Source organism: Anser cygnoides, chromosome 3 (assembly GCF_040182565.1).
Source record: "Anser cygnoides isolate HZ-2024a breed goose chromosome 3, Taihu_goose_T2T_genome, whole genome shotgun sequence".
In the NCBI taxonomy this organism is placed as follows: domain Eukaryota; kingdom Metazoa; phylum Chordata; class Aves; order Anseriformes; family Anatidae; genus Anser; species Anser cygnoides.
The window spans coordinates 67068361-67094537 of NC_089875.1; the positions used below are offsets into that span (position 1 = coordinate 67068361).

Genomic DNA, 26177 nt, shown 5'->3' on the forward strand with positions numbered 1-26177 from the left:
TCGCCTGTAAACAAGGCTGGCATAGCTGTCCACTGATTGTTCAGCTCTAAAAATGTATTGTGGTCCCTATTTGCATGCATTTGGCATAGCTGCTACTTGCTGTTCTGATGATTTTTTTGTTGTTGTTTGTTTGTTTGCTTAATGTATTATTATTTTCAATTCCTTTTAAGTAAGTGTGTCTTTGGTATAAATTATATAGTGCTAGTGCTAGATAGACCTTTTTATTTTTCTTTTTTTTTTTTTAACAAAGATTTTCATCCTTTCTATTTCCAATAACCCCAATAACCTGAAATAAAGTCTCATAATTTCCTGTAATAATTAAGAAATTGAAAAGCATGGGAGGGGGTCAGGAGGAGGGAGTAGTGCATGGCCTGCAAAGCTGTGCTAGTTCTCTTATTTTCCACAGTGAGATAAAATTTATCCATACAGAATAGGATGTCTTCAAGGCTTTGGGAATTCAGCTCAAGTATGTCTGACTCAACATAAAGGTCAAATGAATGGTTGCTCAGTTTGCTCTGTACTCTCCTTTCCAATAACATAAATGGAGAGTGGTTATAAATTACATTTCAGAAATTGAGGGGAATCTCTATTAACTGACTTCTTTAATATATGCATATAACTCTTACTAGCATTAATTGCAGCCATATATGTAAAGCTTTGTGCAATACTACTGAGCTTCATAGTTTTGATGCAGATCCCTTAGAGGATAATCTGTTAGTAACTAAACATTTGTCCTTTTTTTTTTTTTTGAAATAACAGCATGAAGCAATAGAAAATTAATGTTTATTCCTGAAAAATATACATGCAATCCTTCTTAGTTAAAAAAAAAAAAAAAAAAAGAAGAGAGAGAGAGAGAGAGAGAGAGAGAGAGAGAGAGACATGCAAAACAAAGCTTAGAAACATGGTAATTTTGTTATGATGTTTCCTTTGTCTAGAGCATGAAGCAATCAGGCATGAAAAAGATGTTCCAACTACAAAACCAGGTAGGCACTCCTGCATTTTATGCATTCATTACTTTTGAAAGTGTTATTTAAACAAACAGTAAAATTCTATTGCATATGACAAATGTCAGAATGAACAAAATCATGGTCTTGTGAGGTATTTTGCAGAATCAAACTGCCTTGACGTGTCATACCATAGCTAAGGTAGCACAGTGCATATTTACAATGCCCTTTGTCATTTTCTGAATATATATATATATCAAAGGTTAAGTTTCTGTTCCTGTAATTCCACTGACATTAAATAAATTATGCCAGCAAAGAATCGGAACTATTATCGTAAGGTGTTTATTTTAAATGGTATCATTTTCCGATTTTTTTGTTGGTATCTGTATTTACATGGACTTCACAACCTTCCCGCATGAGTCAATTTCTCAGGATCAGCAGCAGTTTAATTCTCCTCCATAGCAAGGTGTTATATGATACTCTATTCAGATCATGACCCAGCAATAGCTACAGTTTATGATAAATGTCTCTGCATGTCATAATTCCTACGCAGTGTCTCTTGTATAAGATAGAGCAAAATTGCTGCAGTTATAGGAAGAAGCACAGTTCAGTTTCACTGTGAATCAGTTACCATGGGTTTAACAAATCTCCACTCTTCTCAGTGAAAGAAAATAAGTAAAGAATTAAAATTCTTATTGTTATTATTCATCCTTAACTCTAGTACAGCCATTATTATGTGTTGAGAAAAACATCCCTACTGTTATTATGTCATTAGATTGTTATTAATTACATTAAGATTACTAAAAATGTTTTGATATATGGTAAATAAACAAATAAAGCCAAATAAACAAATAAAGCCATTCTTCACCATAGAAGCATTCAGCTATATTACACTGTTCTTACTATTTTTCTTTCCTCTTTTTACTTCCCAGTCAAACTGAAAACAACTGCAAGTATGTGTCATATCTTGTTTCCTATGGAACATAAACCTGCTTTTCATATGTATGTCGTCTCAATTCACATTTTTGTAATTTCGTCATGTTAGATAATGGTATTTCCTTGCTTATACTACAGGTACTCTTATATTGTACTCAGTCTGCTAAATAACAGCTGAACACATCAAAGCTAAGCACATTTGTAATTTAGTGCTGTGAAACTGCAACTCAAATTCTGAAAAATTTACTATTTATAAAAGTAAAGGAAATTCTGCTAGTAGCATAATTTATGCTCTGTTGATTTTAGATGAGTGTAGACATATCATTTATCTTTATATAAATATTTCATTTATTAAAAAATATCAGAATGGCATGCAGTGGAACTGAATTAGACAACCTTTTCAGGACTTATTTTACTATTTGGAAATGACTTATTTAATGATTTTTTTTTTTGGCCTTGTTTTAATACACTTTGTATTTAATTTTTAAAAATGAAAGAGGAGAAAGGAGTATTCGGAGGAATTTCTTGCATAATAAAGTCATTGGATAATGTCCTTGTAAAGATCAGTAAGACTTCTGAATGGCTAAAGACCAAGATCAATGTTTATTTTAGCAAGTAATTATGATCAGACAACAATCAGAAGGGCAGTGTTTACACTGAACTCTGATTTGTTAACATTTTGAAGTATAGATCTTCATAGATCAATTAGTTGGAGTCTCTTTAGGAGAGGAACTTTGATTTATTTCCTGATTTGTGCCTGGCACATCAAGACCAAATCATGTGTTATCCTGCTGCAGAGTACCCAAAACTAAGATCAAGCCCCATGAGGCACAAACCTCTTCCTGCTTCATGTCAGAAGCTGACAGCATGGCAAGGCAAGCTACTTCCATTAAGCTTCCTAAATTAATCTCCCAGGTTAGGTGCTGTAGGTTAGACAAGATGAATACCTGCTCTTAAACACCTGTCAGAAGACACAGTGCTGTTCTGAATCCCAGCTCCAAGAGGAAAGGGAGAACATGAAGCATCTGAAATGTGCCTCCACTGAAGGATCTTCTGCAATCCTGAACTGTAGTGTTGAGTTTTCAAGTCATCATTGCAAAACTATTATTTCCCATGAAGCTACTGGTGTTGTGGGTTTTGTTTTGTTTTGTTTTCATTTTTGCCAATATGTTAGGTAATTTTTTCCTCTATTTGATTCCATTATTAATATTTGTTCAGTCTTTTGTTCACTGGATCTGTTCACTGACATTATGTCTTCTGCACTGCTTTATCTGAGAAACCCCCTGATGGCCCTCTTTTCTATTAGAGAATCTTCAAAGATTTAAGTGGCTAATACCTCATTCTTTTTGCAATAAGAGTCATTTTACCCAAAATCACTGTCTACAATGTTTTTATATCAAGAGCTATTTTATATCAAGAGCCCTGACATATTGTCAATATAAGGGACAGCCAAGATATTTTCTCCTGACCTTTGCAGAGGGATATTTGTACCACAGTCTTATATCCTGATGCTTGAAATGATTATAAAGGTTAACCCTTTATCTTTCCTCTTTATCCCTTAGGAAACCCTTTATCCCTTAGGAAAAAAAAAAAAATAAAGTGAGAGAGAGAGAAAGAAAGAGAAAAAAATGGTTTCAAGCAGATCCATAATCATATACAAAAGTAATTCTGCTTATACCACCCATTCTGAACTAACCATCCTTGAACAGATCTAGTTCAAGATTTAAAGCATCAGTGCTATCTATTTTAAACTACTTTCTTTCCACTTAAAGAAGAGTTGGACCACTGCTTTCTTTATTTCTAAAGTTGTTTAGCTTTGCTTCATATGTTTCTCAGCCAAGTGTACAGTATGCTTACAATAACGTAAAGATAGTTATTATGTAATTCAGCATGAACTATAGTCATGGACACAAAATACTCACTGACTTTGTAGTTTGGGTCTAGTAGGACTGTAAAATAAATTCATACTTTCACCCTGGGCCAAATTTATTCACTCATTATACCCCGTGAAATCTTATTGTAGAAGTAAATGGATTTAAATTGGTAGAGTTTGTATCATTAAATGAGAGAAAAGCTATAAACAGAAATACAAGGTTTAGTCTGAATAGTCCCCACATCAATGCCAAATACACTTTTATAGTAGTTTGTGAATTATCATGCAATTATAAAAACAATTAGTAAATGATCATATTTCCATTATTTCTGTTTTAACACACATGAGAGTCTTTGACAGCAATTGATTCTATATCAGATTTGAATTTTTAATGAAACTTATAATATAATCCCTGTACACTCACTAAAGACTCTCAAATTCTGAGAGGTTACCTTGATCAGAGGACAAAACTGGTGGCATTTCTTACTTATGCAAGAATACAAAACTTTATACCACAGCGCAATCAACAGGAAAACCATGCAAGCTGATATTTTAATAAAAGTCTCTGCATTGGCCAAACTCTGTTCGTATTTAGTTCTGTAACGAGTTTCATGATTGGGGCTGATGTTTCCCAAAGACATGAGAGTAAGTGATGGGAGGAGAAAATGTCCTCTATACTGACACCAGAGGGTCAAACTAACGTTTTAGGTGACCAGTCCTCTAGTACTTTGCTGTCTAAGGGAATCATTAATCCCAAATTAGGATACATGCATGGCCGGGCCATGTAAAGACAGTGACCAATGCTTAAAATAGGATCTACAGGAGGTAGACAGTAATAATTTGAATATAAGCATTAGAAGATACCGAGAAAACTTAGCCTCTCCAGGTCCCTCAGAGTTAGGCAACCACTCAGTTAAGGAGTCAGAGCATGAACGCCTTTCTCAGTTTTGGTGACTCAGGCAAAATATTTTTTCTTTTGAAAATGAGAAGAGGTATTAATCCACTACTCAGGATGCTGCAACGTATTAGTTTTTAGCAGTAGTGGGCGTGACCATAAGGAGAACTGTAAATATTGAAGGACTTAAGCATGTTAGCATTTAATAGCAGCAAAACTAGCCTTTGCTGAATTCCTGTGGTGCTTTTCTTGAGCACTTGACATTTATGAGTCTCCTTATGAACCAAGCCCTAGTAAATGTTTCCTGGGGTTTGTTAGTGAAAACTATACTTAATTGCTCAGTCTTTCTGTTGAAAAAGCCCTAACTGAAAGATTTTTGCCTTGGTGTGGGTTCTCATCAGCTGTAGAACCTCACATTTATCTGAAGCCAAAACTCAGCAATGAAGTAACACCAAGATAATTCAATCAAAGGAGACCCTGAATTATTTTGTGAATATATTCAGTTATTATCCAGCTGTATGTTCTGCCTGGCTAGTGAGGCCAGTATTTCCTTACTATAACATTCTAAAATAAAACTAGGACTAACAAAGTACTGAGGGGTAAAAAATTCTTGGATTCCATATCACAGTATAATTTATTCCTTTGATTTCAAAAAAAGTAAGGATAGTTTATCCCAGGGAATTTCTATACCATTGTGTTGATCAATTGTCATTAATTATTATGGGTATTATAATGGCACAGGAATATATGCTTCTTTTATACTAGGTACTGTGCAAACGTGTAATCCATGTTTTCCAGTTCTTAAGAGCTTTTACTCTAAAAAGGCAGGGCAGACTGATGATACAGGAGAAAGTAATATAGAGGTGAATGCCATCCATTCAAGGTCAGTGTCAGTCTTTGGTTGAGAAGTGTGGATGATAAGAAAAGAAAGGTAACAGTTAAACTAAATATATTTTTTGGAAAAGAGTACAGATAGCTATAACCTTGAATGCACGTTTAAAAAGAACTCTATTTAAATATTCACTTGCCTAAAAGCTTTGATTGGCAAAGTGTTTGCATTTGCAGGAACCATCACATGCTGGATTATAGTACTTCAAAGAGTAGGACTCAGCTTTCACTGTGAAATCTTGTGTACACGCCCATTGTTAAGGCATATTTCTGTGCAAATTAATATCCTGCAGAAAAGTTGCAGATGAAAGAGGAGATCTATTTAAATGGTTACTTTTCTTTAAAAAAAAAAAAAAAATCATGGTACTAATCCTCATATTCTTTTCCTTCCCTCTTCATCTTCATTTTTGATTATTTTCATGAAGAGCCAACAGGTGAAATTCCAATAACAGGTAAATATCAAAATTCTCTGCTATGTCTTGTGGAAATATTTAATGAATATACCAATAACAGGTAAATATCAAAATTCTCTGCTATGTCTTGTGGAAATATTTAATGAACATACCAGTACTGAAGAACACATAACATTCATCAGCAATGAACTACGCCGATGTAAACCAAAGCAGGTAAACTAAGAGCATTGCAGCTGCTCAGCTCTCTGCCAGTCAAAGACTGCTTTTATCAGCTGATCATTTTATCTTATTTTCACTGTTCATCTTCTGTAGCATGTTTTTGGTGAGCTAGACACAAGTGATTAGCACTGAGGAAGCTAGCGTTAATCAGATAATACAGGCACCAGCAGACATTGAGCAAAGCATTGTTATAACTGCTTGGATCATATGAAGTGAAAATGAACGTTTTGAAGGCAGCCTGCCAGTTTTCTGCTATGGTCAACAGGGAACATTGAAATAGGCTCAGGCACCTGCAGCAATACACCTTACTTAATTTCAATCTGCCTCGTTGAATGGAGTCACAGACCAAACATCTGTGTTTGGGGGCTGAGGATAAGGATGACAAAAAGAAAAAAAAAAAAAAGAAAAAAAAAACATGTTCTAAGTGAATGTACAGTTTGAGAAAAATTAAATAAATCACACAAAACAGAATCTACTTCTGCAGGGCTTCAGAATGGTCATATCTAGTAGTTCTGGTCCATCTACCTCCACATCCTGTTGTTTGTTTCAGACAATTGAGTTTACTGAGGGAAATAGAGTAAAAAGCAGGCAGTAGGCAATGGGATCCTACTGTGATGCATTTTGGCAATGAATAGTTTGACAATTCTTGCACAAGTTAAGGAATTTCAGAATTCCAAAGTCTCTATCAGGAGTTTCCAAACTTCTCTACAAACAGCAATATTCGATCTATTTCCAAAGACTGAACAGAAAGCCCAGAACTGCTACTGCCACTGGGGTAGCAGCCACTATTGTAATAAAGATATATTGTATACATGCCATGAGACACATTTAGCTCAGTTATTATTCCAGGAAAATTACTAGGAAGATCAGCTTTGTGCAATATGCTTATTGTCAGAAACTCATATTTCTGATAACTGTCACTTAATGTTGTTTCCTTGCAAATCTTTCTAGCCCTGAAAAAAACAAAGACTTCTAAGGAAAAAGAAGGTAGGCAGTTACTGTGTGTGTACATATATATGTAGAAGATCACAATAAAAATAGTTTCAGATTACAATTTTATATGTATTTCTATGTGAAATAACTCCTAAAAGATCTGTGTTAATTTTCAAAGTATTTTACTTGAAAAGTCTAGGTAATAATCTATTAAGAATTCAGTCAATTTACCAACCTTGACCCATATTACGCTTTTTTTTTCTTGATAGACAAAACAACTGAGAAGAAACATCTGAAAGATGAAAAACACAAAGGTAATACAATGATGAAAATCTCTGCAAACATTAGCCTTTTTATGGGATTGGAAAGAGAGGCTTTGTTAGCATTTCTAAATATATACAAGTACAACAAAATGGTGAAATTGTGCATAAATCCCTAGTAATTGAATGCCTGATGGCTCCAAGTGTCGCTGTCAAGGATTACAGCTGCACATCCAATCTAGCTGCAGTGGTACCCCACCTATGACCCCAAATCTGGCACATCGTTAGCCCAACTGCAGGATCCTCCAGCACAATGTCCACTGTTGAATGGGTTACGAGTCCCCACCTGGTCTGCCACAATGCTCCTTGGTGAGGCAGTACAAAGTTCATTTCCATGGCTTGTGTGTTGCTTTAGATCATGAGCTTCATATTGTAGAATAACTACACTGATAATAAGAGACACTTTGTATATGTGGGATATACTTCAGGGTCACCTATATTCCTACTAACCTGTTGGACAAAGCACTGCCTTGATTGTACAGTAATATGCAGAGAAATGGTTTCTGCTACACCTCTGAAGATAATCAGTAGTAATATCAGACTAGTATGTTAATGGTCTAAGACAAAAATGTCCTCTCTACATTGGTTAAAGACAGTGAGTTTCTCACAGAAGTGCAGATTTGAAGCCAGACCTGCACAAGTAAGTTCTCAAAAGCAACTACATGCTATAAATGTTGATACTTGTGTATGCCACTTGCTTATACCACTTGTATATAAATATTGTATACTGAAGTCCTGGAACTTCAAAGGACTACAGTTGTGGACTGGTTCACGCTTACTAAACTAGTCTCTAGAAGCAGTTTTCTTCTATGGGGTTACTAGACATAAAGTTTCTGAAAGAGAAGATTAATTTATCAATGTTTTGTTCTTTAGGTGTTCCACCAGTAAAAGAAGTTCCACGACATCACAACCTGACATCAGGTAAACAATTTTCCTTTTTTTTTTTTTTTTTCCCAAAAGGAATTTTGTTTTCCTTTCCAATATCTTCATTTTATTATTGTTGTTGTTGCTGTTGCTGTTGCTGTTGTTGTTAGGGTTGTCACTCTTACAGTCCTTTAATATCTCTCATTCAAGTCAAGGGGACATGATGTGAGGCAAGCCAAGAAAATCAAACCCATAAATATTATTCTTGTGGAGAATGTTGTGCTCAGATGGTATTGCTTTATCACCTTCCTAAACTCAGTTCATTATGTTATAATCCAAGTAGCATATAATTAATCTGACAGTGAATTATTTAAAATAAGCATATGCTCCTCATAGAAAATCTGTTCCATAACAAAACCACATAAGGAAGAATATATTCAGTTTATTTTCTCTCACAAAAATAAATATTGTCTCACCTCACTCAGGTCCTCATTCTCTCTGAAAAAGATGAATAAGTGTAGGGAGTCTGAGGAGTACATCTCCCCACATTGCATTATCCATTAGCTCAATGTTTTTCCTAATTTATGAAAAAATTAATATTCCTTGTATGATTCATGCTAGACAAGGATGTAAGTCTTTAATCTCACCTGTGAGGTGTAACTGGTTTACCAACAAAATATGAACTAAATATTAATATATACAACAAAATACAACTTTGTTGTCTTAACTGAGGAAAACATTTTACCTCAAATCATTCAGACTGCTTTGTTGTATGGGTGTTGTTTTTTTTGTGTGCTGTGTTGTTTTTTTGATCTTGTTTATTATAGGTAAAATGTTTCAGGATCCTATATACATGATGTAAAATATGTGATGTATCTGTAGATATAAGTATCTATGTATGCAGATATGTATATATCTGCACTTTATGTATAAGTGCATGAGCTTAAAATATTTAAATAATCATTAAAAAATGGTAGTTAAATGAAAACCATGTACAGAACAATCAGACATCAAGGAAATGAAATTGTGAATGAAATATTAAGATCAAGCACCCAAATGTTAGCAGTTAGCATGTGTACTTTATGAAAATACTTGTACCTTGCACATATAGCTCATGGGACTTTATTGTCTGAGGGTCACTAAATTTATATACAAGAATGGCTTAGCTTTTTTTTTTTTTTTTAAATGAGTAATAGTATATAATATATACCTTTAGTAATAATAATATATACCTTTTTTAAAAAAAAAATCCTTTTAAGAATTCTGTGGTTAACAGATAGATACAAAATGTAGAATCTATATTAGCATAAGTCTTAGCTATTTTAATAATATAGAATCGTAGAATCATAGAAACACAAGGTTGGAAAGGACCTACAAGATCATCTAGTCCAACCATCTTCCTATCACCAATACTACCCACTAAGCTACTAAATCATATCTTGTAGCACCTTGTCCAGGCGCTTCCTGAACACCGTGAGGGATGGTGACTCCACCACCTCACTGGGCAGTCCGTTCTAGCACCTGACCACTCTTTGAGAGAGAAAGTTTTTCCTGATATCTAATCTAAATCTCTCCAGGTGCAACTTGTGGCCATTTCCTCGAGTCCTATCATTAGCTATCTGAGAGAAGAGGCCGACCCCCTCCTCATCACAACCTCCCCTCAGGAAGTTGTAGAGTGCACTGAGGTCTCCCCTGAGCCTCCTCTTCTCCAGACTAAACAATCCCAGCTCCCTCAGCCGCTCCTCACAGGACTTGTGTTCCAGCTACCTTACCAGTTTTGTTGCCCTTCTCTGGACATGCCCCAGGACCTCGATGTTCTTCTTGTAGAGAGGGGCCCAAAGCTGAACACAGTACTCGAGGTGCAGCCTCACCAAAGCTGAGTACAGAGGGACGATCATCTCCCTGCTCCCACTGGCTACACTATTTCTAATACAGGCCAAGATCCCATTGGCCTTCTTGGCCACCTGGCCACACTGTCGGCCCATGTTCAGCCAAGCATCGATCAACACTCCCAGGTCCCTTTCCTCTTCACAGTCTTCTAGCCACTCTGCCCCAAGCCTATAGCGTTGCATGGGGTTATTGTGGCCAAAGTGCAGGATCCAGCACTTGGCCTTATTAAACCTCATCCCATTCGCCTCAGCCCAGCAGTCCAGCCTATCCAGATCCCCCTGAAGGGCCACCCTACCATCTGCAAACATACTGAGGGTACACTCAGTCGCTTCATCTAGGTCATCAATAAACATATTAAACAAGATAAGCCCCAGTACCAACCCCTGGGGAACACATCTTGTAATGGGACACAAGCTGGACTTAACTCTATTAACCACAACCCGCTGGGCATGGCCCTACAGCCAGTTCTTTATCCAGAGAAAAGTATACCTGTCCAGGCCACGGGCAGCCAGTTTCCCCAGGAGAATACTGTGGGAGACCGTGCCAAAGGTTTTGCTGAAGTCGAAGTAGACTACATCAAACTACATCATTCCCCAATCTACCAGTCTGGTCACACGATCATAGAAGGAGATGAGGTTGGACAAGCACAACCTGCCTTTCATGAACCCGTGTGGGCTGGGCCTGATCCCCTGAGTTCCACACAAGTGCCGTGTGATCTCACCCAAGATGATTTGCTCCATAACTTCCCCTGGAACCAAGGTCAGGCTGACAGGCCTGTAGTTCCCCAGGTCCTCCTTATAGCCCTTCTTGTAGATGGGAATCACATCGGCAAGCCTCCAGTCCTCTGGGACCTCTCCAGATAACCAGGAACGCTGATAGATGGTGGAAAGTGGTTTGGCACTTTACTCTGCCAGCTCCCTCAGCACCCTAGGGTGGAGCTCGTCTGCTCCCATGGACATGTGACATTCCAGATAGAGGAGCAGGTCTCTAACTGTCTCTTCGTGGATCACAGGGTGGGATTCTCTACCTGAATCATAGGGGATGTCCAGGTCAGGGTGTAAAGTACCCTGACAATAACTGATCCAACTAATAAAGACAGATGCAAAGAAGGCATTGAGAACCTCAGCCTTATTGTTATCCTCAGTGATCACATTTCCTGTTGCATCAAGTAAAGGATGGAAAATTTCCTTGGTTCTTCTCTTGCTGTTAATAAATTTGTAAAAGGATGTCTTGTTCTCTTCTACTGCAGTTGCCAATCTGATTCCAAAATGGGCTTTTGCCTTTCTAACTTCCTCTCTGCATATCTTAGCAACTTCCTTGTAGTCGCCCCAAGTAGCCTGTCTTTCTTCCAGCAGATGTAGACTCTCTTTTTCTCCCGGAGTCTCAATAAATGTTCCCGGTTCATCCATGCCAGTCTTCTTCCTCTCCAGCCCACCTTACGGGACACAGGAACGGCCTGCTCCTGTGCCTTTAAAATTTCCTTCTTGAGGAGTGATATATACTACTACTCATAATAAATAACAAGTAAATAGAAGCAAAGATTTTGCCGGGAGGAAAAATAAAATATTTAAAAAAATGAATTTTCTTATACAGCAAAATTCCAAATTCAATGTAAAATAGGAATGTACTAAAACGTGTTGGCCACTGCACTGTCTCCTGCACCCTGTACTGTCTCCTGTACTCCTGTAAATCTTGTATCATTCAAAAACTGTGTTGCCTGTGTTTGTGTTTCATTTACAGTAATTGCTGTGATTGGTTAATTTAATTGCACATTATCATTGTGCAATTACTCTTGACTAGATGTTTCCTAGATCATAAACAGCTCTGTGCAGAGCCTTTGCAAACAGAATTTTATGTATTTTCAATCTATTCTTTGTCCACTAAATAGAATGAGTTAGTTTTCTGTAAGTGGATGAAAAGTTTCCAGAAGAACATCAAAGTAATTTTTCCTTGTGAATGTTATTCTTTGGTATCTACTCAATTTGAAAATTTACAAGTTGAGACCAAATCCTAGGTTATGTACACTTGTGTTGGAACTTGATTTCTTTTTCCTGTGTTATTTGAAGGTGAAGTCAGTGCATTCCATTGCAGTGAATAGTAATACTTTCTGTTGATAAATAGAAGTAGAAAAGGATTTACACATTCTGAGCTAATCTAAGAATTTAAATAGTAAATCTTCTTTTGACTTTCAAAAGCTGAATAGATTAGATTCACATAGACTTAGATTTTGATCACAAATCCTTCAACCTTTTCCTGGTATTAAAAAGCAATCACATAATGAGAAATAAGCAATTTTAAAAGCTATTTTGACTTCAGAAAGTTCCACATTTAGACAGAATTTTAAGCAGGTATATGGTGGTGTGTTCAGTAGACACTAAATTTCACTCCCATGTAGAGATGCAAGCAATTACCTAAAATCCTTTCCCCTTCTTTCTCCTGTCCTAAATGTCAAAATTGACACCTGTGTTCAGGCAGAAACTTATGCACACAAGAAACAGGAATTGTTAGGACTAGTGGTTTTTTTTTTTGTTTGTTTGTTTGTTTTTTTCTTCTGCCTTATATCAAATATATTCACAAGCAGACTCTGGAAGTAAAATTTGAGGAGTGTCCAATTTCAGCTTTTTGGTGAGAGTTGTCTTCCATACATTTTACATGAACAATTATATAGTTTTCAATAAGTCCCACTTTTTTTTAAATGCTCACACCAGAGTATGAAAATTTTAAGTAACCAAAAGTTGATTACATTTATTGCTATTCCATGCAACTGTCCTTGTGGCTGAAAGCTCAGGAAACACTGTGTCTTGCATTTGTCATATTGTTAGCTAATGACATTGACATTTTTCTGTGCTGTTATCTTAGCCCACAGATGTGCAAGTGTGGCAAAAATAAGAGAGGCAGTGATGGAAGAGTTTGAAAAATAAGAAATAATGAGATTGATACTGATCCCATATAAACTGGTTGAATTACATAAATGTGTGGATGCTTTTCAAGGTAAATAAAAATCAAATTAGTCATGATAACTTCCCTGGCATCCTGTGTCATATATAGTCTTAGATAATTCATGCATCTACTGTCAAATTGTTAAGAGGTTTACAATTTCTTAGACATGAGAACTTCTATACTTAGTCTCTAGTTAAAGAAGTTGTACCTCATTGAAAAGTAAAATTATTGTTAAAGGGAGTCGGAACATCCTTTATTTGAATATACTATATTACCATATCTATGAAGAAAGCATTTCTTGACTAGATTTATCCTCTGCTTCTGCAGTGATAGAGAGCAACACGTTTTCCAGAAAGAAAAAAAAAAAAAAAAAGGAATAATTGGAATAATTTCATCACATTATCAGCAAAAGATTGCACATAATCATCACCACATGAAAACCTCAGCAACTGCAATGGATGAAGTCATTATATGTCTGTACTAGCATGTGGTAATTGGTTTGTTACCATAAAATTGTTTAATTTAGTTGCACTTTCTGTCTCCCTGTAATATATTTTCCAATGCAAAGATGATTAGCAAATTTGAAAAAACAGAATCTGAACTATTTAATGTGAGAGCCATTTATGAGACCTTCAAGGATGTTTCCTCAATGTTGAGGGGAAATAAACAGCTGTGCCATATATAAGATTTTTTTTCACTCATTATTTTTTGACAGAGAATGAGACTACTTTAATTTTTTTTTCCCTTCATTATGAATAATTTGAAGAATTTGTGTATTTGGAGTATATTTTATTTCACCATTCTGAAGTTGCAGTCTCTGTTAATATCATTAAGCACAAATATATTGGCCCTGTTCTATAGAATACAAGCACTGAACTACTATTAACGTAACACACAATAATCAAAAGAGAAGGGAAGGACTTCATCACTGCAAGATAGGTACCTTTCATCAATAGATAGGTGAGAAACTCATCATTTTGGTTAACTGCAAATAATGTATTTTCTACTCTGCTTGTCATCCAGATAGTCTGTATATCTCAGAGGTACGTTGGTTCTGGTATTCTGTCAGTAGCTTCTTCCAGAACTCCAGCTGCACAAACTCAGAGTCCTGAAGTTAACCATCTGAATACAACTTTATCAGAGAAGTTGAACAAAAATTTTGAAAATATATTAACTAAGTTCTCTCTCAAAATAGAAACATAGACCAATAAAGGAACCATTAACGATAACAGCTGTATCTCTGAGGGTAATAATGAAAACAGTACTAACATCCTTGAAATGACATTACAGATTAATCTTTTTTTTTTTTTTTTTCTTACCAGAATTCAGTCACAAATCACTAATATTAATATTATGTTTCCTGGACATAAGATTGTGTACCATTGGCTGGAAGATAATAGAAGGGACCAGCAACTTGAGGGGTTTCAAATTTTTTTTGTATAATTTCAGTGCTCATTCATTTACAAGAACTGTGTCTATGAATGTCCTCTCATGCAATAAAATTTTGCAGGGTGCTCACCACTCTGCAGTGTAATCACACGACATGAGAGCAGGACAAGCTGTGCACTAATGCTGCTTTCAAGAGTCTGTATAGAACAGTCTCTGTGCTGCAGGCATACACCTTTCACAGACAAGCCATGAATGACTCAATGTTTCAGGTTTGTTAAGATTATGAGGACGAGGCTGCATATCCAAGCTTTCCAATAACCTGGTGTTAGTTATTTCACAATTCTGAAGCTGACTTTTAAATAAATGGTTGGAGACTAATTCTCAGCAGGCTTGTCTAACCAGAGACACGGTGTAATAAGAGGTATAAGGTTAATTAGCTATTAATGCTAAATGATTGAGTGGTCATTTACAACATTTACAACAACTTAGGTGACCTTGATTTAATCTGGTTGAACCTATTTTGAAATCAAATTGAGGAAAATTTCACTGGGGTTGCTTTAATTCTGAATGAGTGCCCACACAACACTTTTTGTATAGACTAAGTAATCCATTTTAAAAGTTAATTTGAATTAATATTCCTGAATTATTAACTGAAAAATGTGCATCCTGATGTTGAGTGTAAGTTTGTGTTTCCAGGCTACCATCAGTATAGTCAACTCCAGTGGACAAATCATAATTATTTGGTGCAATTCTTAATTAGTGAGAACAAAACTGACAGCAGACACTGTGAAATATCTTAAAGAAGCCAGACTATTGAGCTCATACAGTTTCTTTCTTTCTGTTTTTTCCCTTTTCATGGAACTGTGTGAATTCATGGTGAGGAAGACATTCTAATATAGCTTCATCTTTCATTATAAGGAGCACACAGGTATGCATCCTCACTTGCAGCACTGAAATACGTGCATATTCACACAAGTTCCATGGTCAATGAGAGGGAAACTTCTCCAATGTGTTACTCACCCCTCCAAAATCTGAATTGACTCCTAGCATTACTTCATGTGGCTAGAGCTAAATCCAGAAGACAGCGCCTCAAGTGTCTTATGTTGGGCCTATCAGGGCTGTATGTCTGTAGCAGTTTGTCACTGTCTCTTTCCTATATTTTTAGTGGCATAAAAATCACAGAACCATAGAATATCCTGAGTTGTAAGGGGCCAAGAAGTATCATTGAGTCCAACTCCTGCCTCTGCACAGGACCACCTAAAAAATCAGGCAATATTTCTGACAGCATTGTCCAGATGCTTCTTGAACTCCAGTAGGCTTGGTGCTGTGACCACTTACCTGGGGAGCCTGTCCCAGTGCCCAACCACCCTCTCGGTGAAGAACCTTTTCCTAACACCCAACCTGACCCTCCCCTGTCCCAGCTCCATGCTGTTCCCTCGGGAACTGTCGCTGTCCCCAGAGAGCAGAGCTCAGTGCCTGCCTCTCCGCTTGTGAGGAAGCTCGCAGTCTGCCATGAGGCCTCCCCTCAGCCTGCTCTTTAGACAGAACAAACCAATTGACTTCAGCCACTCCTCACGTGTCTTGCCCTCTATACCCTTCACCATCTTTGTAGCCCTCCTTTGGACACATTTTAATAGTTTTATGTCCTTCTTATACTGTGGTGCCCAAAGCTGCACACAGCGCTTGAGGTGATGCTGCAACAGTGCAGAGCAGAGTGAAACAATCCCCTCCCTCTACTGGCTAGTAATGCAGTGACTGATGAACCCCAGGATATGCAGAGGTCCAGTTGGCCCTTTTGGCTGTCAGGGAACACTGCTGACTCATGAATAAGAACTTTTTGTTGACCAAAACCCCCAGATCCCTTTTCACAGGGCTGCTTTCCAGCCTCTCATTCCCTAGTTTGTATATATATCCAGTTTCATCCCTTCCCAGGTGCAGAATCTGGCACTTGCTCTTGTTAAACTTCATATTGTTGGTGACTGTCCAGCTCTCTAATTTGCATCTCTCTGTAGGGCCTCTCTACCCTTGAGGCAGTCAACCACTCCTCTCAGTTTAGTGTCGTTGCAGACTTAGTATTTCTTCAAGTCCTACATCCAAGTCATTTATGAAAACTTTAAAGAGAACTGGACCTAAAAAGGAGCTCTGCGAAACCCCAGTAGGGCCACCAACCTGATGTAACCACTTTTACTATAACCCTTCAAGCCCAACTCATCTGCCAATTGTTCACCCTTTATATTATGCATTTATCTAGATGTATGCCAGCCATTTTTTTATTTTATTTATTTATTTATTATTATTTTTATTTTTTGATAGAGGTCTTGCAATGACATCAACCAAGTCTCTGAGTACATTGGGATGAATCCAGTCAGGTCCTATAGACTTGTAAACATCCAGCTGGAGCAGCAAGTCCCACACAAGTATGGGATTAGCTGGAAGTTTATCGTTACCACAGTAACGATACTGATAAAATCCAATCCTATATTGCTGCCTACCAAATACTACTGTTGTCTTATGTAAACAACACAGCAGACTATGAAAAAATCCAACCGATTTTAATAGACTTTGATCCAGGCCTCCATGAATTTTGGGACATTCTTAAATATCGTTCTGTGAATGGTTTCATTAGTCTGCTCCTATCTTTTGCTAATAAAAGAAATAATGGCAGTACCAGACTCCCTTGAAAGCTTAATGCTAACAAAATTGTAAAGAACATTATTTTCACTGTGCAATCTGATCATTGCTACATTTTGTTGGAAGAGTCTGTGTTACAACATGTTGCACTCTTACATCTTGCATGTGTTTATTATAACAAAAAGAATTTTTACTAAATTTTGGGGGAATTCCACACTTTGGGGATATTCACCCATTTATGTGAGAACTACATGGTTTGTGAGCAGTGACCATAACATGGAACACACCACTTTTCTGTAAACACATAGCTTATTATTATGGCTTAGCCCCAACAGGCAACTCAGCCCCAAATGGCTGCTCACTCACTCTTCCCAGGTGGGATGGAGGAAAGAATCAGAAAGGTTAAAAGGTGAGAACTCATGGATTGAGATAAAGACAGTTTACTAGGTCAAGCAAAAGCTTTGTGTGCAAGCAAAGCAAAACAAGGAATCTATTCACTACTTCTCATCAGAACGCAAGTGTTCAGCCACTTCCAGAAAAGGAGGGTTTATCACATTTAACAGTTTCTTGGGAAGACAAATGCCATCTTTGTGAATATCCGCCCCCTCCTCCTTCTTTACCCCATTGTTTATTGCTGAGTATGATACCATATGATACGGAATATCTCTGGTCAGGCTGGGCCAGCTGTTCTGGCTGTGTCCCCTCCCAGCTTTTGCTGTGCCCCCAGCTTTCTTGTTGGCTGGGCAGCACAAGAAGCAAAAAGTCCTTGGCTCTGTATAAACACTGCTCTACAACAACTAAAAACACTGGTGTGTTATCACCACTATTTTCATCAAAACTCCAAAACACAGCATTATGTGAACCTCTACAAAGAAAATTAACTCTGTGCCAACCAAATCCACGATACTTATTTCTCCATAAATCCTTCTTACTAGACAATGCAAGAGCCAATTGGCAAAATAAAGAATTTTTTGCATCCTTAAATGGACGTCAGTTGTCACCTGTTATATTCGACTTCAAAGTACAAATATTAAGTTTCACCTTTTATTCTGGACCTCAGTTTTGATATAATAAAGACCTAATTCATTGAGCTTTGTTATCATGCTTACAAAAGAGCAGTGACTTTGATAAGGAGCTAATGATAACAGTTTTTAAGCAGCTCTGGTCTTAGGATCTTATATATTTCATACTGTTTCCTTTTTTTCTTTTTTTTTTTCCCTCTAATTAAGTAAAATATTACAAGAAGTGACCTTCCAGTGCTATTGATTTCATACAATTACAACGTTTGACATCAAGAAAGTGGTATTAAAGACACATTATTGACTTTGTGCTGATATTATTTTTGTCCCATTGACTGAAATATTGATAAAGGCTATTTTCTTTTATGTAATTAACAATTTTCCTGAGTGAGTTGGGACCACAGAGACTCATAAGGAATGGAACAACATTCTGTGTCTTTTTGCTCACTGTTGAGTGCTCAGTTTTAGAGGAAGTGCCTTTAGTCTTTCAGCGTATAACTATTTTAACTCCTCCATTTACTAGCAACATGGAACAGCTGCTTGTTAGCAATCTTGATGCTCAGCAAACCCTGGCCATCAAAGCACATTACCTTGTTATGCCATGGATGGAGATTCCAGAGTTGAATGGGGTTTCGTATTTCACTTTTCCCTTCATTAATTAGTCTTTCAGGGTATTGCTACTTTTTTTTTTTTTTTTTTGTAATGTTGTTCACAGTAGTTTAAAGAAGTGTATATGGCATGACTGTTAAGCTCATATTCTGTATGCTCATACTATTTGCAGTACAAGAGAATCATGCAACCACCTCCCATAGTCAGAGTAATGTTCCACAAATACTTAGAGCATCAGCAAGTGTTAAAATTCATTTTGTTCTTATCCGCTCATGCTAATGAGTAATGAGTAAAATGTTTCTTGCTGAATTTTCTCTACTTGTCGTCTATTACTCCCCTGCTGCTTTCAAATTTTGTCTGAATGAGGATGTTTCCAAGAGACCAGGGCATTTCTTTCCACAGAAGTGTGACTGGGCTGCCGTGCTGGTACTGCAGTCCCAGAATGCTTGAAAAAGAGCTGTTGAGGAGAACATGCAATCTGAGTAATCATGGCTGTAATAACACCGTTGTTACTAGCATTTAACTCTGCTACTCAGATACCATTAATATTTATTTTTATTAAATAACATATTATTTGACAGACCACCTACTAAAATGGATAAGAATAGTTGATTGGTGTTTGCAAAGATGAGCAATTATTTGCGTTATATTTCAGACAGACACTTTTGAAAGTAGCTTTGAGAGCTACTTTCTGACCATTCATTTTCTTTTGTTATTCAAGATACAAAATAAGATGTGAAAGAATTACCTTCATGGGACAATTTTCCCTTTACAATGTTAGAAAAATATCATTTGATTTAGAGTGTTAGTATTTCTTGCAGATATATAAGGTACATAAGAAAGTTTTTCTTTTTTTTTCCTCTCTCCACCTTCCCATTAAGCACTCTAATTTCTGCAAACAGAAATAGCATGACTGTAAAGCCTTCTTAATAATAACAAATATTAATAATTATTATAATTAGTTATTTCTTTATAATAAGAAAGTAGTTGAAAAGATTCATCCAAAAAGACAAGTCCAATTTTTGAAGTAATCCGTGTTGTTTGGAACACCTGCTATCTAAACACGAACCATATTTTCAATTTAAGAAAGAGTATTTGCTTTTTTGCATAGGCCCTTAGCATTCAGCTTTGCTATTCAGAGAAATGTGAATATGGGATTTAATTAAATGGCATTTACACAGTGCAGCTAAGCACAAAGACTTACATACTTGTTTTAGAAAGTGTGAAGGCAAAAAATTGTGATATTTAGCAAGGATTCCACACCACTTCCCTTCTTCATCTGCCCCCATGCTTTCTCTGGTCAGTTTGCCAGAGTGCAATTTTACTGAAATGTTGAGGGAAAGAGCCCAAATTGTTTGTCAGAGAACACAGCAGAGCAAGGCGCAAAATACAAGCTTCTCTTCCTTACATTTTATTAAGTGAAAAAAAGTTCAGCTCTCCAGTCATTGGAGCAAGTTTTTATTGCTCATGTACGGTTCAGTTTTGATTGCTGAACCAACACACAGTATGTGCATTCCTCAGAAACAATCAGAAAGAAATAAATACAATTGTTAATGCTTTCCTCTTATTTAGTATTGCTTGTTGATTAGTTGCTTTTAATGCTATGATTGCCTGAAATTTTGTGATTTGTTGAATTCTATTAGGAAAACCTCTAAGTGAAGAAATTTGATTCAAACTAGAAAACACTAGTAATAAAAATTTTCCTCACACATTCTCTGTAATTTTCCGCTAATAACCAAGCTGCTATTGCTTAAAGCTATTGCTTTTTAATGAATATTTTATTTGGTGGCATGCCTTAAAAACAGCTATTTGAGCCTTGTTGAAATGGGACTTTAACCATTGTAAAATGTAAACAGGAACACATTCGTGTTTAGTTTCAGATTAGAAAATTTTATTCCTTTCTGAATTTCTCCCTTTTTTCCTTTTAAGATTAATTTTTAAAAAGACTGTAAATAATACATTCATTTATTTGATTGTACTATAATTCCTTACATGAAACTCCCATTAATTGCTTGAATGGGCACTTTGGTAGTTTTGTGGATATAAAGCTATGCCTAAGTGGTTTTCTTTAACATGATACTGAATTAGAACTATGTCCTTATGCTAGCTCAGGAGAAGCTTTCATCAAAGTTATCATAATCTCCCTGGACATCCTTGTAGTTTAAATATGTTCCGAATTGGACTGCACTAGATTGTACATAGCACCTTGACTTTTAAGGTCCATCATATATCTAAGGATTGACTGCCCTCATGTTCATCAGTTTTCATAAAAAACTATTTCAGCTAAATCATCACAAAAACAATTCCAAAATAGACTGCTTAGGATACAAGGATCTAAAAAGGCGTAAATATGCAGAATGAAAAGGAGTAAGCCAGTGCCTACATAACACTAACTTTTTATTGCATCTTTTCTACTCATTTAATTAGCTGGCAGATGCTTCATAGACTTTGTACCGGTGACTGGGCTACTCATGAAAATCTTTCCCCATCCAGATTTGTCAAAGAAGAGGACCCCAGGTTGGGGATCACTACTCCCTTTGTATAGGAGATCCTTCTGGTGATCTATTTAAAACTCCTCACTTTCCCAGCAATATCTTAATTCTCCTCTCATCTGAGAAAGATCTTGGATCTTACTGTCACTTCATCAATGTCTGCTTTCTCGTGCTTTGGAAATTTAAATGGCTGAAATTTTAATGTTTTTTTTGCCTAGAGAGTAAATAAAAGTCTGTTAACCAATACAAGTTAAAAAACTGTTACCACCTGTTAAGCAATATTAAAACTTGAGAGCAAAGCTTTCTCGTACATTGATTCTAATATCCTATATAAATTCACATAACTTGATTATTTACACCATATAAAACTGGATTTAACTCTTCACTACCTTTGCCAGAGATAAGATACAGTGTAATTAATCTATTTGGAAGGTAAAGGTATTAAAAAAAAAAAAAAAGAAAGAAAGAAAAGAATAAGAATACACCACAATTGTATCTGTAGGGGATATGTTAGGTATGTATATTTTGAAAGATAAATCTGATTCTGGTATGTATTTGGACTTTTGCATGCCTGTCTGCTGGTTCTCAGCCAAGTCAACTCTGATGGTTTCTTTGCCTTTTCTGAATAGTTGAAAATAGAACAGTTTCTAAAATCACTGTTTAACTATTCCAACAATTGTATGGCTTTGGGAGTCTTTGCTCTCTTTGACATGGGGACTTGTATCAGTTAATTGCCTTTTACCTGTTACATTCTCCATTCAACTGGCTTAACTAGAACAATTAACAACAAATATTATGTAATTTGCATTCTAGCTCTTTAATTGTTAAACTAAATCCTCAAAGACAAATTCATAATCTTTGAACAATCATGGCATTTGGGAGAGGTGCCTGAGGACTTGCAGAAAGCAAACGTTTCTCTTACCTTCAAAAAGGACACGGATAACCCAGGGAACTACAGGCTAGTCATCCTCATCTCCATCCCTGGGAAGTTGATGGAAAACAACTAATCCTGAAAAATATTTCCAGGCACATGAAGGACAAGAACGATATCAGAAATAGTCAACATGGATTCACAAAGCAAAAGTAATGCTTAATCAGACTGATAACCTTCTATAATGAAATGTCTGGCCTGGTAGAAGAGCTGAGCTATGAGCCATAGATATTGTCTACTCTGATTTCAGTAAGGCTTTTAGCATTCTTTCCCATAGAATCCTCATAGAGAAGTATGGGCTGAATAAGCAAACAGTGACGTGGAATGAAAACTGGCTCAGTGGCCAGGCCCAGGGGGTGGTGATCAGTGGCTCAAAGTCCAGTTGGAGACTAGCTAGCAGTGTACCCCACTCAGGGGACAGCATCAGGTGGGCAGTTTGACAGGGGTGGTACACCTGTGAAAGCATAATGCAGGTGTCCTAAGGTGAGCTCAGGAAAGACAGAGACCTCTCATGGGGCAGAAGCAAAAAAAAATCAATTAATCTTGATTTTTAGTATGAATACTGACCATGAGGGTGGGGCCTCACAATCCTGCTGATTTTCTGGGTTTTATGCAGGTGTCAGAGGGTGAGTACAGGATCCAATCTTATTTAATGTCTTCGTTAATGATCTTGATGATTGGGCAGATTGTACTGCCAGCAATCTTGATGATACAAAACTGGGAGGAGTGGTGAATACACCAGAGTCCTGCTGTCATCCAGAGGAACCTTGACAGACCTGAGAAATAAACTGACAGGAACCTCTTGAAGTTCAACAAGTGAAAGTGCAAGGTCTTGCACCTGGGGAGGAATAACCCAAGGCACCAGTTTTGGCTGTGGGCAACCTGGCTGGAAAGCAGCTTTGCAGAGTAGACCTGGGAGTCCTGGTAGAAAAGCTGAACGTGGGTGAGCAATGTGCCTTTGCTGCGAGGAGGGCTCCTGGTATCCTGGTTTGCATTAGGAGGGGGGCTTGCTAGCTTTTCAAGGGAGGGGATCTCATGAGTGGTGTTCCCCAGGAGTCAGAGTTGGGGCCTATCCTCTTTTATATCTTTATTGATGACTTGGATGAGGGAATTGAGTGCACCCTCTGTAACTTTGTGGATGACACCAAGTTGGGGAGTACTTTTGATCTGCTGGAGGGTAGGAAGGCCCTGCAAAGGGACCTGGACACGTTGGATTGATGGGCAGAGGCCCAAGGGATGAAGTTCAATATGGCTAAGTGCTGGGTGCTGCACTTTGGCCACAACAACCCTATGCAGCGCTACAGGCTTGGAGCAGAGTGGCTCAAAAGCTGTGCAGAGGAAAAGGATCTGGGGGTGCTGGTCAATGCTTGACTGAACATGAGCCAGCACTGTGCCCCAGGAGTAGTATAGAATTAATATAGAATAGTACAGAATAGAATAGAATATAGAATAGTATATATAGTACAGAATAGAATAGAATATAGAATTAGTATAGAATCGTATAGAATTCCTGTATCAGGAATAGTATAGCCAGCAGGACCACAGGGGTGATCGCCTCCCTGTACTCTGCTCTGGTGAGGCTGCACCTCGAGTACTGTGTTCAGCTTTGGGCCCCTCACTACAGAAAAGTCATTGAGGCCCTGGAGCATGTCCAAAGAAGGGCTACAAAGCCGGTGAATGTCCTGGAACACAAGTCATGTGAGAAGCGGCTGAGGACACTGGGTTTGTTTAGTCTGGAGAAGAGGAGGCTCAGGGGAGACTTATTACTCTCTACAACTACCTGAAAAGAAGATGTGGGGAGCTGGGGGTCAGTCTCTTCTTGCAGGTAACTAGTGATAGGACAAGAGGAAATGCCTCAAGTTGTGCTAGGGGAGGTTCAGGTTTGAAATTAGGAGAAATTTCTTCCCAGAAAGAGTGGTTAGGCATTGGAACAGGCTGCCCAGGGCGGAATCACCTGGGAGTGTCTAAGGTGAGGTTGGATGTGGTACTTAGGGGCATGGTTTGGTGGGCAATATTGGTGTTAGGGGGACAGTTAGACCAGATGATCTTGGAGGTCTTTTCCAACCTTATTGATTCTATGATTCTATGACCCTTCCCCTCCATACTCAGTGCTAGCAAGGGCACATCTAGAGTGCTGGGCCCAGTTCTGGGTTCCCCAATACAAGAGAAAAGTGGCTCCACTGGATAGAGTCTAGCAAAGGATCATGGAAATGATAAAAGGACTGGAGCATCTCTTGAATGAGGAAAGGCCTCGACCATGACACCCAGGTCATTTTCCCCTTTTTGCTGAAGAACTGAAAGCACCAGGACAGTGCTCATGGCAAGATTCCTCACATTTCTTGAAACCATCTTTCAGTGTGAGATATAGACACTTAGAAAGTAAGAACACACATAAGTTCCATGGAATATTTGTATAATTTATTGAATATCTATATGATGTACTTTACATTTTCTCTTGACCGGCCCTGAACAGCTTCACACAAACCCTGGGTACATTTTTTAATTTGTTTGGTTGTTTCTAGGCTTTCTAGAACTCATCTTGGCTGTTCTCATTTCCAACTGACTTCCAACTAGGCAAAAATTATTTTAAAAGTTTTCTCTCTTTTCATGAGGGAAAAAAAAAAAAAAAAAAAAAGTATTTTCTTTCCACTAAAGTAAAAGCAAAGAAGCAAAATACACACTTCTCACTTCTCCAACCTTCCAAAAACAAATTATTTTTAGGTATCAGGTGTCTTTATATAACAGAATTAGCTATAATTTGTCAAATAAACATTTCTAGACTTTTCCAGGCAGCATTTACTTTTTGTTTGTTTGTTTTATTTCCTCAGTAATGCTCATAAAGGAAATTTCAGTAATTATATGAATTCTCATAAATTACATCCTAAACAAAAACATAAGGCTATATATAAGACTTTTTTTTTTTTTTTTTTCCTGTACTAAACTGAGAAAAGACTTCTAGTGTTAAACCACGTTTTGTTCCTACTCTTCATCTTTTTTTGGTAACATTTGCCCTGAAGATATGAGAAGTGAGAACCCTTTTCAGCTTAAAAGACACATTTTGCATTCACATTGAATGTGAGAATTACAAAAGCAGAATGGGATTCATTTGTAGTCTTATTTGCATGCCAAAATTCAATTTGTTCTCCTGGCTATGGTTTGTATCATAACAATGTCACAGATTTTGATACAGACACAGTTCCAAAAATGTTGGTATTTGTTTGAATGAAGTTTTTATCTGCATGTTTTGCAGCTCTGGTTGGCATGATAAAGCAGCCTAAGAAGGAAAACATTAAATAGAAATAGTGGAAAATCACATAGCAAAAAACATCATTCTGAAACCATTTCCTCCTGTATAGATTACTATGCAGTTGATTGACTTTGATTTACATGCTTAACAATATGCTAAATTGCCACATATGTTAATATGCCACAGACTATTCAGTTTGCAGAGTGTGAACCTCATCAGCCAAAAAAAAAAAAAATACCAGAAAACTTAAAAAAAAAAATACAACACTTACAGTATGTCTTCTTCAACACTTGTTGCTTGATTAGGTAAAATTTAAAAGATACAGAAAGCATGCTGATGAAATTTACTTTTATAAATGAGTTGTTTTGTACTGGGAGAATCAATAAGCAATCTGATAAAGTCAGTTTGAAAAACAGACTTTCTTAACAGTTTTTTAGCATCCAAAAACTGAAAATGTTTCTTCCAATACCTGGTATCTCCTAAATCTCACATAACGGTATCTCCTGGTATCTCCTAAATCTCACATAGTATATGATTTAGCAAAATAGATAGCTCTTTTAGCAAATCAATCTACTTCGTTTACTCATGTATAAACATTGTCTTAGGATAAATCCATAAAGCATCATGCCTTAGTTTGTCTAACTCAGAAACAAAAAAAAAAAAAAAAAGCGCTTTTCGTTTTAGAGTGAAATAAATTTCAGATGAATTACAATGACATTTCAGCTAAAAATTAAAACAATAATT

General features: G+C 37.0%; 1 protein-coding gene across 14 annotated transcripts in view; it reads left to right on the top strand.

The window, feature by feature from the left end:
- Positions 1-26177, top strand: part of TRDN (triadin) — a 241357-nt gene that overhangs the window by 208603 nt on the left and 6577 nt on the right. For 11 of the 14 annotated variants that reach the window (XM_066994338.1, XM_066994343.1, XM_066994336.1 and 8 more), the window contains 6 exons: positions 936-983; positions 1877-1897; positions 5962-5988; positions 7120-7155; positions 7371-7415; positions 8295-8342. In XM_066994338.1, the coding sequence (XP_066850439.1) occupies positions 936-983; positions 1877-1897; positions 5962-5988; positions 7120-7155; positions 7371-7415; positions 8295-8342 (225 nt within the window). The remainder of the gene's footprint in view (positions 1-935; positions 984-1876; positions 1898-5961; positions 5989-7119; positions 7156-7370; positions 7416-8294; positions 8343-26177) is intronic. The other 3 variants (XM_066994337.1, XM_066994340.1, XM_066994345.1) reach the window with 1 other exon arrangement.